Consider the following 16,051-nt stretch of genomic DNA (forward strand, 5'->3'; position numbering starts at 1 on the left):
AAATAAATAAATAAATAAATAAATAAATAATAAATAAAAAAGCAATGTAATCATGAAAATCTGAAAAGAAAAATTCCCTAAAATCTTAATCACAAATTCCTGACAGCCTTACCTGTGTCAAGTTATCATAGTAGTTCCCAGTGCCATACTGGAGTTTTGGGGCTGTTGGAAACTGATTAGTATTGGTGCCCGTGTGGGTGTTGGTGACAGGAGGAATCTGGATAATGGCAGTGGGTGCCCCATACTGCGGGAATGTGCTGGGGACGGCTGCCATGTTGTGATACATATAGAAAGGAGGCATTGCTGCATTGCCTGTGGCGGTGATGTAAGTCCCACCTGCCTGAGCACCCTGTGGAGTTACGTCCAATGTGGTTACTTAAACATACGCATATATATATGTACATATGTGTGTGTGTGTGTATATATATATGTATATATATATATATATATATATGTATATGTATATATATATATATATATATATGTATATATATATATATATATATATATATATATATATATATATATATATATATATATATATATATATATATATATATATATATATATATATATATATATATATATATATATATATATGTGTGTGTGTGTGCATACATATATGTGTGTATATATATATATATATATATATATATATATATATATATATATATATATATATATATATATATATATATATATATATATATATGTGTGTGTGTATATATATATATATATATATATATATATATATATATATATATATATATATATATATATATATATATATATATATACCAAGGATGTTTCACACAAAAGGGGGGACAGCTAAGTCAAGGCACACAACTTTCACATTCACACTCATTCACACCATTCTCTTAGCCCCATGGCCCCTACCTGAGAAGAGAAAGTACTACTCCCCTCACTTTATAGCGATCAGTCACATAACTTGGACAGTTTGGTTCAGAACAAGACTCCTTCTTAGTAAGACTCTCCCATACCACATCCAATTGCCCCACACCTATGTAAGATTATTGATGAGTGGCACCTCCCTCAAAGTTCACAGGGCAACATAATTCATCACTCACTAACAACTGTTCTTCAATTGTTTCTGTCACACACAATTATTTAACTATGCTCTAGTGTCAGTTTTCTTCCCTTTAACCCGTACAGTGTTTAGTACATATATATGCATACTTCTTAGGGAAGTGTTTAGTACGTATATATTTCCTTTTTCGAACTGTTTTACGGCCTTCAATTTTGTTGTATATATATATATTAATATATATATATATATATATATATATATATATATATATATATATATATATATATATATATATATATATATATAACTTGTCACTAACAGTAACAGAGAATATTTTGACAACTCAGGAGTGAATGTTTTCATATACATACCTATCTTTTGGGCTTGGAGTTATTATGGACTGAATACTTCTGTTGGAACTGAAACACATTTGGGGATTATTTTGTTTTTTTCAATGCCTACGTCAACATGCATATAATATCAAAGCAGTAAATTTAAATTGAAAGCTACAGTATTGGAGAGGGATAATTTTTTTGTTATAAATGTTTTGGCACACTCAGTGTTGCGCAAAGTTGGCTACATAAGGCGAGATGCTGTGTTTCACTCAAAAAAAACATCAGATAAAAAGCTAAGGTACTTTCTCCTAGAAAGTTACTTCTCAAATCTATAATCAGTAAGGCATAAGAAACAGGAAACGAGACCAAAATAATCTGAAAGGAAAATTGAGTCATAAAATTCATAGTACGTTCTATTCTTTGAGAACTGCGGGTGTAGTAACTACAGCCTTGAAATGTGGGGTGTTGCCAGATGCACATTCAACCATTTTGTTGAATGTACAATTCTTGTTTATTTATAGGTATTTATGATGTAAAGTACTTATTTATTACACACACACTACAGGGTTTTGGAAAGTGTAAGTAAAGGAGACAATAAAAGCTTTAAAAAATATAAATATAAAATTCCACATCCTTAGTCTGATATTGTGAGCTCTGAGAAAGGAAAATACTAAAAATCTAAATCATATGGTAGCCACACTTCCATTCATGGTATAAGAATAAAAAAATAAAAATAAAATATATATATATATATATATATATATATATATATATATATATATATATATATATATATATATATATATATATATATGAAATTATTTGTTGTTATCTTTTTCTCATTTTACAAGGTAAACAAAAAAATAAAAAAATACAACCATCTCTGGCAAAGCACGACACTGTACGGATTAAGCCCTCCTTTACATTATCTATCCATCTCTCATGTGGCCTCCCTTGCAAGTTCACACCTCTCACACTCCAACTTACTATCTTCACCAGCCTGCCTTCCTCCATTCTCTCATGTCCAAACCATCTCAATACACTTTGCTCTGCCTGTTCTGTCAAGTCTTTCATTCTCCTAACTTCCTTATTTCTGACTTTGTCCATCCAAGTTATTCCACACATACTCATTAGACATCTCATCTCCATTATATTTAATCTCTTCTTTTCTGCTACTCCCACACTCTAAGTATCAGCATTGTAAAGTATTCTCTTTACATTCATCCTCCTAGCATTTTTCTTACTTCTTTCACCCAAGCTCTAATCTCTGCCTCTTCCCCTCCATCCACTGCTACTGTAGATCCAAAATATTTGAAATTGTCTACCTTCTCCAGCTCTTCACCATTCAGCCCTACATTCATCCTACCACCTGCCTCCCTGGTGCAACTTATAATCTCAATCTTTCCTACATTAACTTTGTTTCCTTCTACACACCCATCCAAACTCCTCTACCACCTTAGTTAACATCCCAGTATCATCTGCAAACAGCAATTCATTTACACTCCATTCTTCATCTTCTTTTGTTACTAGACCCAATCCTCTACCTAACATTTTACATTAACTTCTCTCACCAAACCATCCATAAAGAGATTAAACAACAAGGTGACATTACAAATCAATGATGTAACTCCACCTTGACTTGACACCTACCCTTACACATGCTCTACTGTTCTCATGAAAACTTTTCACCCCTTTTAACAACCTACCACCTACACATTACAACTTCAAAACATCCCACATTTCTTCCCTAACAATTCTGTCAAATGACTTCTCTAAATCAATGAAAGCCCAAAATATTTCTTTCCCATTTGCTATATATTTTTTCATAAATCCATGAAAGCCCAAAATATTTCTTTCCCATTTGCTATATATTTTTTTCATAAGTGTCTTACAGCAAACACATGACCTACACAGCCAATCCCCCTCCTGTAGCCTCCTTGTACATCCCATATTACTATATCTATACCTTCTCTGATTTGACAAGAAATTCTCTCTCTCTCTCTCTCTCTCTCTCTCTCTCTCTCTCTCTCTCTCTCTCTCTCTCTCTCTCTCTCTCTCTCTCACAATTTTTTTTGCTGAGTTGCTCTGCAATTACAGCCAAAAATACTGGCAACCACAGAGATTCATGCATTCTGATGGCCACCAGTGTGTGTGTGTGTGTGTGTGTGTGTGTGTGTGTGTGTGTGTGTGTGTGTGTGTGTGTGTGTGTGTGTGTGTGTGTGTGTGTGTGTGTGTGTGTGTGTGTGTGTGTGTGTGCGCATTTACCAAGTTGTAATTTACACAGCCTAAGCTATGTGGTCCTGTCTCATATCTACACTTGTCCAGCTTTTCCTTAAAGTTGTGCACACTCATTACTGATACTACATTCCAAACTTCTATATTCCTCTGTGGGAAACTATATTTCTTTGTTACTCAAGCATCTTCCTTTTCTAATTTTTTTGCTGTGTCCTCACGTGTACCTGGTATTTCCTATTTCTCTTAGCAGCAGTTTCTCATCTATTTCTTCCACTCTACTCCACAATTTATAAATCAGTATTAAGTCAATTCTTTCTCTCCTCTGTTCCAATGTCGGCAAATTCATTTCCTTTAATCTGTCTTCATATGTTAATTCCAGTTCTGGAACCTTCTTCATTGCCATCCTTTGCATATCTTAGTTTTTTTTACATGTTTCTTCTTGTGAGGAGACCACAATGATTCAGCATACTCCAACTTTGGTCTAATCATAGTGGTAATTATCTTTCTCATCATATCTTTATCTATATACTGGAATGCTGTTCCAATATTTCTCACCATTTTATATGTATCTGAATATCTCTTCCACATGCTTCTCTGACTGTTGACTATCCTGTATTATCATTCCCAGATCTTTCTCTTCTTGTAACTTTTATTATTTCTTCATATCCCATTTTATATGTCCATTTTGGTCTCTTTCCACTTTTCCCATTTCCATTACATGACATTTTTTCACATTAAATTCCATCTCCCATTTCTTACTCCAGTCCCAGATTTTATTCAAGTCCTCTTGTAGAATTTCAGTCTTTGTTGTTTCTTATATGTCTGTAATTTTGCATCATTTGCAAACAAGCTCATGTAACTCTTTACTCCTTCAGGCATATCATTTATGCAGATCAGGAAAAGTATTGGTGCCAGAACTGATCCTTGTGATACTCCATTATCTACTTTCCTCCATTTTTATTTTACATTTTACTATCGTTCTCATTTCTCTTCCCTTTAAGTAACTTTCCATTTTTTTTTTTTTTTCAATTAATCATCTTATATTTTCAAGCTTCCGTAATAACCTGTTGTGGGGAACTTTGTCAAAAAGCTTTTCAAATCTAAATACACATAGTCTACTCAACCATCCCTCTCCAGTGCTATATCAGTCACTCTCAAATAAAAGCTCATAAAATTGGTTACACATGATAGCTTTTGTCTAAAGCCAAACTTTTCTGTCATATCATGTTTTTCCAGAAATTCTGTCGACTGCTTCTTTATCACTTTTTCACAGATTTTACATACTATGCTGGTCACTGATACTTGTCTATAGTTCACTGTTTTTCTTTCTTTCCACTTTTATAAATTGGCACAATGTCTGCTCTCTTCTATTCCTCTGGCACTCTTCCAGTTGATATTGAGCACTTTATTATGTCATACACTGGTTCAATTAACGGTTTCCTGAACTCTTTTAAAATGAAACCTGATACTCCATTTGGTCCTGTTGCTTGTCTCTCTTCCAGTTCCTCCATCATTTTATAAACTTTAATTATTGTAATTTCTCACATTTGCTTTTTTGTCTTCTCATCTTGTGGTTCTTTAAATTCGGATTCTTTGAAAACTTGTTGAAACGTTTTGTTTTGCAATTTACTCATGCCTTTTGGGTTTTCATATGGTTCATTTCCATCCTTCAATCTTTCTAGTTTTTCTTTTAGTTTAATTTTTTTTCATTTATGAATCTGTTTAAGTTTTGGTTTGTCCTTGCACTTTTTCAACTAATGTGGTACCTTGGGTTATGTCCTTAATACATTCCATGACTCAGGGTTTGGATGCAAGTTGGATCTTCATTTCCTTTTGAAATCAATGGGAAATTAATTAATCCATTCCAGGGCAAAAAATAAAAAACTTCCTCTAATATCACTTACATTGCAGCCAAACAGATATAGAATAGTAGTAATATGAGGTATCTGAAACAAAGATCATAAAGTAATTCTCTCTCTCTCTCTCTCTCTCTCTCTCTCTCTCTCTCTCTCTCTCTCTCTCTCTCTCTCTCTCTCTCTCTTTGACTGTGACTATGACAACTCCTGGCTCAGGAGTAATCCCAATCCACCTGTAGCATCAAGTTCAAGACCACTCATACTTTGCATTGATTCCCTTCTTTTTTTTTCAAAGGTTATCACACTTTTCTTTTTCCCACCACTTGCACTAACACTTTTCATTTGCTTAGAAGGCATTTTCTGGGTAGAATGATCACAAAATAAGGCAGGAAGACAATGGTGGGAACACTGTGATGTCACTGGTAGTGCGGGCGTGTCAGGTTCAAGGGTGCATGTCGATGCAAATCTGGCCATCAGGAAAGGGCATAAGTTGGTTTGGGCACATACTAAGGCGGACATAACTGAAGGTACCACTGTATATCCTTTCTCTTCTCTCCTTATTTTCACATATTCATTTCTTGCTATCTTATTTTCACACATTTATTTCTTGCTATCCTGAAGTCTTCTTCATTTTTTTGGTTTTGATTTCTTTTCATTCTTATCCACGCTTCGTCTCTTTCTTTGTATTTGCACATCTTCCTTTTTCTTTAGGTTTGTATAAATGGGACATATTCACTCCAGTCTCATATATTTTCATAAAAATGTCATACTTATCTTGCACATCATTTGGTCTTTTCAGCTTTTCCCAGTCCATTTCTTCATAAAGTTTCTTAAGATCATCTATATTTGCTTTTCCATAGTTTCTCCTATTTTCTTTGTATGATTTATCCTCTTCAATGACATTATTATCAGCCTCTATTTCTATTTTCTTTGTATGATTTATCCTCTTCAATGACATTATTATCAGCCTCTATTTCTATTTTCTTTATATGATTTATCCTCTTCAATGACATTATTATCAGCCTCTATTTCTATCATAACATGATCACCTTTTCCAATGGGACACACATATCTTAATTCTTTATTTAGATACATATCCTTTGTTAGTATTAGGTCTAGTCTTGCTGGTTTGTCATTTTCCCTCTATCTTGTATTTTCAATCACCCATTGCATCATTGTGTTTTCTATAGTCAGTTTCAGAAATCTTTCTGCTCATGCAGCCTTGTTTCTTCCTGCTTCAAATGTTTCCCAATTTACTTCTTTGCAAATGAAGTCATTAACCAATAATACTCTTATTACTTTTGATTAATTTACACAAACACTGAATGGTACCTTCTATTATTTTTTCATATTCTTCCTTGCTCCAAAAATTTGTTTTGGGTAGTACATGGGTTTTTATTACCATCACTACTTCTCCATTATTATCCTCCAAGTTAACACACACTATTTCTGCTTTTCCTTCTTATTTCACTGTTTTTGTCTTTGTGTCTTTTCTTGTCATTATCATTACACCTCCCCCTCCTTTAACAAGCCTGTCTTCTCCATATATTGCAGTTATTGTTAATGACTATCTGGTTTTCTTCTTTTAGCTTTGTTTCCTTTAAACACACCACTTTCAGATTTTTCTCTTTTAAATAGTCTTCTAATTCTAGTCTTCTGTGTACCAATCCATCTAAGTTGGTATACTATTTTCTCCATTTTATTTTCACTGATTTCTTTACCTTTATGTACCATTTCTTCATCCTGGCTCCTACTTTTGTTTTTCTTTAGCCTCTTCATACATTTCTTTCAGTTTTTTTTTGTTCTTCCTTTCTGTTCTTCTTAATGTATATATCCTTGTAACCTTCTACTTCTAGTTTAAATGTTCTTTCTAGTATCTCTTCTGTTGCTTGTCATGATTTTAATCTTATTTTCATAGCTCTTGTTTTGCCTTCCAAATAAGGTCCCAGTCTAACAACTTCTTTCACTTCTTTCTTGAATTTACTGTCATCTTCATCATTTAGTTTCTTCAGCAAATCCTTCAATGTTTTTGTTTCTTCTTTATCCTTTTTCAATTTGTTATATTTTTCTCCTTTATTCCATGTAGTGTGTGTGTGTGTGTGTGTGTGTGTGTGTGTGTGTGTGTGTGTGTGTGTGTGTGTGTGTGTGTGTGTGTGTGTGTGTGTGTGTGTGTGTGTGTGTGTGTGTGTGTGTGTGTGAGAGAGAGAGAGAGAGAGAGAGAGAGAGAGAGAGAGAGAGAGAGAGAGAGAGAGAGAGAGAGAGAGAGAGAGAGAGAGAGAGAGAGAGAGAGAGAGAGAGAGAGAGAGAGAGAGAGAGAGAGAGAGAGAGAGAGAGAGAGACTTATGGAAAGTAAATGACATCAACTCATCCACAACATGCTAATATGTAGCCATAAATCAGAGAACTCATTTTCTTAATACAACAAAATAGGTAATACAAGAGGTAATTAGACTAAAAATGCTTTTACTTACTTGCTGATTCATGGTGGAGGGAACTGGTGAGGAATTCTGGTCTGTCCGGAATTTGGCATCAGCCACTGAATATGCTGCTGAAGTCATACTTCCATCTCGACCAGCTGCTAGGCTTGTAGGGGCCTGCTGCATGACAAAAGAATAGTTTAGTCTTTATTGCCATTAAAACAAATTTTCAGAAAAGGAAAATAAATCAAGTGAACTTCAACCCAACAGTATAAGGATTTCACACAAACAGCTTCTTTACATGATGGAAAGCGATTGTATTGTCAGAATTCCACATAACAGTTGAGACCAACATATTCACCATGTGAGGCATTCGCTGCTGAAGGAGCTGGAAATCCTCAAGGGAATACATGGGCTGCTGCAAGCCTGTATAGAATGCAGGTGGGAGGGCTCCTTGGAGAGCTGCAGCTGGTGGGGACACATATTGGGAGTGCTGGGCCATCATCTGCTGAGCCTGTTGCTGCTGTTGCTGCTGCTGCTGCTGTTGTTGCTGCTGCTGTTGTTGCTGTTGCTGTTGTTGTTGTTGTTGTTGTTGTTGTTGTTGTTGCTGTTGCTGATGCTGCTGTGTCTGCTGGGCCTGGTGTTGCTGTGCCTGCTGGTGTTGATGCATGTGGGGTGGCTGATGGTGCACACCAGGAGGTACTGCTCCACTCAGGCCACTGATAACTTTACCTGAGGAATGAGTACACACTTTACTCTTGTAAGAAAGCATCCATCATTTGGAATTTTGATCCTTCATGAAAACCACATCAAATGACAATCCTACCTGCACATGCATGCATGCACACACACACACACACACACACACACACACACACACACACACACACACACACACACACACACACACACACACACAGGAACAGGCACCACATAGTGTGGTGGTTAGCACGCTCAGCTCACAACTGAGAAGGCCCAGCTTCGAGTCCTGGATGGGGCAAGGTAAATGCGCAGGCCTTTTAATGTTTACATAGCAGCAGATAGGTACGGGATGTAACCCGAGGGATTGTGACCTCACTGTCCTGGTATGTGGCGTGTAAGTGGTCTCAGTCCTATCCAAAGATTGGTCAGTCGAGCTCTGCGCTCTTTTGGTAAGGGAACAGTTGGCTGGGTGACCAGCAGACAGGTGACCAGCAGACAGGTGAATGACAGGCACAGGTACACATATCTTTTAACTCACAGATGTTATCTCTTAACTCATAAATATGGCCTTACACAGGCAGGTGGAAATCACTTCAGGTCAGATCAGGCCAGGTTAGATCAGGTGACCTGGTAATCAACATTGCTACCTAAGCTGATCTGACATGACTTGCCCATACATAAGTAAGGTCATATTTGAGTTAGAAGGCCACATTTATGAGTTAAAAGGTCACACCTGTGTGTGTGTGTGTGTGTGTGTGTGTGTGTGTGTGTGTGTGTGTGTGTGTGTGTGTGTGTGTGTGTGTGTGTGTGTGTGTGTGTGTGTGTGTGTGAGAGAGAGAGAGAGAGAGAGAGAGAGAGAGAGAGAGAGAGAGAGAGAGAGAGAGAGAGAGAGAGAGAGAGAGAGAGAGAGAGAGAGAGAGAGAGAGAGAGAGAGAGAGAGAGAGAGAGAGAGAGAGAGAGAGAGAGAGAGAGAGAGAGGCCTTAAAAGCATTTGGTTGGGGAAGGAGGACAGGAAGAAGGAAGTGGAGGGGGTGAGGAAGAGGAAGAAGGCAGGCCTAAGATAAATATCAGTCAGCTCTAGCCAATGATAGCTGCCATGAGAAAAGGATGACAGATATCATTTTTGTTTGAAATATAGGTTGGAAAATTGCTTCAAGTATGAAGCCATCTGTACATTAGAAAGATCCATTAGACAGGAGGCAAAGAAAAGATGAAGACAAACCTACTTCTAGAATAAACATATAAAAGCAATAAATAAAAACAGTATGTTGCCACCAACACAAGGGTTCGGTTCCACTATCAGCCCACCTTACACACAATTCAAGTTAGAATTTTAATAAAAGCATAGCAGAAAGCCAGGTTATGACAGGCCCCTCAAAAATTAAAATATTTCCAGACTAACTATAACATTTAAATGAGTTTTTTTAAGAACATAACCCAGGGTAATAAATACATATTTCATAAAACATTGAAAGGATAATGAACAAAATCCAATACAGTAGAGCAACAATCAAAAAAAAAAAAAGTCGTTTACACACACACACACACACACCTAATGATGCCTCATTATTGACATAACAATGGATGGCAGCAATGGCAGAGGTGGCAGTGGCAGGTGCAGCCCGCCCTTCTCAATAAACCTGCATCACTGTGTATGGCAGCACCAGTGCCTGTAGCCCACCCTTCTTCTTCCTGAACAAGCATCACTGTATGGCAACACTGGTGGCTGCAGCCCACCCTTCTCCTTACTGAACAAGCATCACTGTGTATGGCAACACCAGTGGCTGCAACCCACCTTTCACCTTACTGAGTACGCATCCTTGTGTACAGCAACACCAGTGGCTGCAGCCCACCCTTCTCCTTACTGGACACACTTCATTGTATATGGTAACACCATTGGCTGCAGCCCACCTTTCACCTTACTGAGCACACATCATTGTGTATGGCAACACTGGTGGCTGCAGCCCACCTTTCTCCTTACTGAACAAGCATCACTATGTATGGCAACACCGGTGGCTGCAGCCCACCCTTCTCCTTACTGGGCATGCATCACTGTGCATAGCAACACTGGTGACTGCAGCCCAAGCATCATTGTGTATGGCAGCATCAGTGGCTGCAGTCCACCCTTCTCCTTACTGAACACAATTCACTATGTATGGCAACAGTGCTGGTTGCAGCTTACCTTACTAAACACACATCACTGTGAACAGTAGCAGTGGTGCAGCTCACCCTTCTTAATAAATTTGCATCAGTGTGTATGATGATAGCAGCAGTAGTGGTGGCTGCACCCCACCTTTCTCTTCACTAAACTTGTGTCACTACATATGGCAGTGGTGGCGGCTGCAGCAGCTGCAGCTTGCCAAGCTCCTCACTCAACTATCATCATTTTGAGCAGTGGTGGTGGTGGTGCACGCACTCCCCCATCATTGGTGTTACCCTATTCTGCATTACGAACTTCTCTGCAACTTCTTGTGGCCTATCCCCATATCAGACTTTAAGTTCCCCGCATAAGAGTATGACTTGGAAGCAAACTGCCCCCTCACTATTAGATGTAGTTCACAATAGAAAACTGCACATTAACAGTAACCTGACTGCACAGCTGTGGCTAATAATTTGAATTTAACCCTCAATCTGCTGAGACTGCTTCTATGTATAATCAAGCCTCTCCAATCCCTTGACAGTGCAATCACTTCTGTAATCAAAAATTTTCTCGGGTGTATAATTTTTGTGGTGCACTTTCTTTCAGATGTGTTCTAGTGACTGGTGACTATTTTCTCCTTTCATCATGAGAATGAGAGAGAGGCGATGACAAAGCCTTCCATTTGAACTTTTTGTGAGATGTAGGATATATCTGGCAGCTCTCATGACCTTCCAGGTAGAAAGCCCACACTCCACACAATAGAAAACATTGTTATGGAAGAGAAAAAAGTTGTAAAGGAAAACTACAGTATAAAAATAAATAAAATAAAAAAAATGGAGGAAGGAATTATGATGCATGCAATTAACTATATCTTGAATATAAGTCCCATCTTTTAAAATTAATTTGTCACATTTATCTTTAAAGCTATGAATGCTCTTTGTGCACACAATTTCTTTACACATGAGTGTGTGTGTGTGTGTGTGTTCTTACCCTGCCTAATTGTTCTTAACTAATACCATTTTTAAGGACTGAGTCAAGCTTGTAATGTTCCATCTTTTAAAATGAATGTCATATTTATCTTTAAAGCTATGAATGCTCCTTGTGCACACAACTTCATCAATCAATGAATTCCATTGGCTGTCTATCTCTTTGCATTGTCCATATTTCCCTTCCATCCAGAAAATTTTTCATCAATTCCAGTAATTATCCCTGAATATCTCTTATGTGTTCTAATTTCCATATTACTGTGTAATACTGTCAAATGCTTTCTTGAAATCCAAATAAATCCTGTCTTCCCATCCATCTCTCTCTCTTTTTTGTATAATTTCTGCTACTCTGCCATAATAGCTAAGCAGACTTATTATGCATGATCTTCCTTCACTAAATCTGAATTGTCTCTGTCACCATTTCATGTTTTTCCAAGTGGTCTTTTTTTTTATCAGTTTTTATTATTTTGCATACAAGAGGGGTGAGTGAGATGGATCTGTAATTCAGAGGCCACTGCCTATTACCCTCTTTATGTAGGTTTTCCAATTTCTTTATGACTTCCAATTTACCTAAGAGGATGTTTTCCAGTTTCTATAGTGTAGTTTTAGTCCAGTCATCTACTTATATGGCAATTTCCTCTCAAATATATATATTGAAAACTCCTCTTTAAAACTTCATACATTTCTTGCTTTACATAACTCATGCCTTCATAGTGTAAATTTAGTATCTTATCCTTGATTTTGCTTTTACTTTTTATGAAGTTGTAGGTTTTTGGCTGATCAACGCTCTTTTCAATATTTTTTACATAACTATTTGAGCTTCTTTTGACTGAAGTATTCATTCCTTGCCTGTTTGTATTTTCATAAGCCTGGTCATTCCTCTATCTTCTGTGTTTCATAGTAAACCTCATGTTGCCTTGGCTTCTGCACTTTTATTAAACCAGTGCTTAATCCTCTTGTTTTCTTAATGGCAGAGAATATAATTAGTAATTCTTCCCTATACATTAGCTGTACAGTAGTATAGGGAGGTCCCATTATATGAGCATTCATTATATGAGAAACTGAAGATACAACACATGTAAATTAGGGGCCAATTTCTTTAAACTAGTGCAAAACTCTGATGAGATGAGATGAGTAAAATTACAAAGTTTAAAATGCACCTCTTTCTGCATCCTTCTGCTAACACATCCAAGCTGCATGATGATGTACAATGATTCAGATGTATAGAGATGAGTTGATGAGTACTGAAAGAGAACCATGCACTCCTCCTTTGTCCTTATCTACCATCCATTCTCCTACCAGTCCACTTTTAAACTAAACTCAGTGTCTTTTAGACTCCCACTCTCATAGCCTTATTGCTTGTTAATATATTCATACTCTATCATTTTGCTCGTGAGTATATTTACAATACAGTACAAATACAGTGTACAGTGCTTTATATGACTGATCAGTGCTTGGATGTGTTATTGCTAGCATGTTCATTCACTGTCTGGTGTGGTGGTGTGTGTGACTGACTGACCACATGCAGTACAGATTGTGCCTTATTTTGTCTCACAAGTGCTAATTATGCCTCCCAAGCAAGCAATCAGTTATGATGCAAGTCCTGGCAGTAAGGCTAAGCAAGCTAGAGTACCAATAGCACTTGCAAAGAAGAGAGAAACTTTTAAGAAGCACAAGAGTGGTAAACAAGTTATCCTCCCCAATGCATTACCTATGCATTGGTGAGTGTCATGCACGTTTCATGCGTTTAATCATAGACTACACCAAACTTCATTGTCCACTCTCCATTTGCTGCCAGCACTGTTTCTTCAGCAAGTCCTAAGTGAGAAACTACTATGCACCATAACAGACATACTTTAAAATTGGGGTCATATATCACTTCATATTTTACTTAGGACATTTTATATTGTATTGTTATACTCAATAATGATTGCAATGACTTTGCAATAATTACAAATATGTACAATCCCATTTTGTAGAATGAACTCTCCTAAATACATTAAGCTCAGATTTTTGATAATATGATATATAAGTGGTATATGGAGTTGTGAATGAAACTACTTCACAATCTGGCAGGCATCATAGCACTGTGAGAGCACTAAATTAACTGTCAGTCAGTCACTCACAGTCATTAACAGTCATTAGTGCAAGCAAAACATCCATCCTGTTTCTTAGCAGTAAGTAGCTGTAGGTAGGTAGCGACGTATGTTTCTGCATACAGCCTATTATTAAAATAAAGACAACTGCCCATGTTTTCCTTAATGATAACTAAGTAATTTTACCCAACAATTCAACATTTGTTAGTTACCTTCTATTATTATTATTATTATTATTATTATTATTATTATTATTATTATTATTATTATTATTATCATAAATTATTACATATATATATATATATATATATATATATATATATATATATATATATATATACATACACACACACACACACACACACACATATATATATATATTGAAATGTACACCACCACTGAATATGCGGTTAATGATAATTTATACATACTATGTAAGTGAAATCACAATCCCATGGTAAGCAATAAGAGACCAATACCTGGCCATGGCCACCGCAGGAATAGCAAGGATGGTGAAGTGGTGTTGTGCTTACGGTTAGATTAGGTTATGCATGCAACAAAATTATTTCTCCCCCTACAAGACAGTGACTCATGTTTCTCTTTAAGGGAGTTACTTGTTCCTGCTGTAGGATCTTTTTTTTTTTTTTTTTGTATGTGTGTGTGTGTGTGTGTGTGTGTGTGTGTGTGTGTGTGTGTGTGTGTGTGTGTGTGTGTGTGTGTGTGTGTGTGTCCAACAGTTATTTCTCCACCAGCAAGACATTTACTTATGTTACTCTTAAAGGGAGTTACTTGTTCCTACTTTTTATTTTTTTTGCAACAAATTTAATTCTCCCCTTAAAGACATTGACTGTGTTTCTCTTCAACCGAATTACTTGTTCCTACTGCAGGACAGATTTTCATGGAGCACAGTGATTTCTCCCCCCACATGACAATGTGAAGTTTCTCTCTCTCTCTCTCTCTCTCTCTCTCTCTCTCTCTCTCTCTCTCTCTCTCTCTCTCTCTCTCTCTCTCTCTCTCTCTGCTGGATAATGACTGGTTCATTTTACAAGACAGCCATCCTCTTAATGAAATTATTCAACGGTGATTTTTTTTCTATCCAAAAGCTGTTGTGTTTTTCACTCTGCGAGAAAGTTATTATTCATCCTGCAGGACAGTGACTTATTCATCCTGCAAGATACTCACCATCTTTATAAAAAAATTTAGCATGTGACTTTTTATGCTCATAGGACTTCTAGTAGTTATTACGTCAAATCCATCAAATGAAGATAACTCATTTGTACTGCATATTAACATAAACTATATGGATTATGTATGTATGCATTTTCAGTTTGAAATTCCAGTATTCCTGGAAGTTATTAGAAATTTTGTCTTTCCTGGTGTCTTATGATTCAATAATGATTACCCTCCAATGACCTACGTTATCGAATTTGCTTTTCTTGCTCATGAACACATTCTTTACATCACTACAGAGTTTGCCTTTTCTTTGACATTCCTATGTTGATTCTGAGCATTTTATTCAATACTTCCAAAAATCAGCCCAAGGACTCACTTGGGAAAGGCCCAATTTCGAGTGGACAGTCAAGTATGGTGTACAGAGAAACCCCAGTTCATCCCGGGATTATGTTTCAAAGGCACCCACGATATATTGACTGTAGTTCAGAAAGAAGAAGAAGGAAAAAAAAAAACACTTATAAAACCACTCACCTCATGACAGTAATGGTAATTATATGCCAACTCAGCAAATAAGGAACACTCACAGTATGCACAACACACCAACCACCACCACCGACCCAATGATAACCAGAATGTTTGTGCAACACTTACATGACACACCAAACCACCACCACAAAGATAACAGCCCATACACAATGTCAACTGGTGACAAAACCTGCTTCTACACAATCATCCAACCCATCCACCACCCAACAGTTACAGCAATTTACAGCATTCACACAAACATGCCAAACTGCCACCAATCCAAGTACACCAAACCACAAATAATGTGAGTGGCAACGAAAATTACTGCTTGCACAGCCGATCAACCAACACCAACTGGTGCCCACTCTGCCTGTCAACAGTTGGCTGTTGATGGTGAGAGGCTAGTAAGAACTGTGTCACTGCCTCCACCTGGCCACCACCTTACCAGTAGGCAGTGTTGCCAAATATACAAGTGCACCTAAACCCTCATCTGGCCATTTCCTCAACCCACGCCACAATTTAGCTTGTATTTAATCAA

General features: G+C 37.0%; 1 protein-coding gene across 32 annotated transcripts in view; it reads right to left on the reverse strand.

The window, feature by feature from the left end:
• LOC135092846 (ubiquitin-associated protein 2-like) overlaps nucleotides 1-16,051 on the reverse strand; it is a 138,828-nt gene that overhangs the window by 38,646 nt on the left and 84,131 nt on the right. For 13 of the 32 annotated variants that reach the window (XR_010263145.1, XM_063991773.1, XM_063991762.1 and 10 more), the window contains 3 exons: nucleotides 8,253-8,623; nucleotides 7,946-8,071; nucleotides 113-349 (listed from right to left, as the gene is read on the reverse strand). Coding sequence is in view for 31 of the 32 variants with exons in the window: in XM_063991773.1 (XP_063847843.1) it covers nucleotides 113-349; nucleotides 7,946-8,071; nucleotides 8,253-8,623 (734 nt within the window). In the remaining variant the exon portion in view is untranslated. The remainder of the gene's footprint in view (nucleotides 1-112; nucleotides 350-7,945; nucleotides 8,072-8,252; nucleotides 8,624-16,051) is intronic. The other 19 variants (XM_063991777.1, XM_063991765.1, XM_063991665.1 and 16 more) reach the window with 3 other exon arrangements.

This window comes from Scylla paramamosain, chromosome 3 (genome assembly GCF_035594125.1).
Source record: "Scylla paramamosain isolate STU-SP2022 chromosome 3, ASM3559412v1, whole genome shotgun sequence".
In the NCBI taxonomy this organism is placed as follows: Eukaryota; Metazoa; Arthropoda; class Malacostraca; order Decapoda; family Portunidae; genus Scylla; species Scylla paramamosain.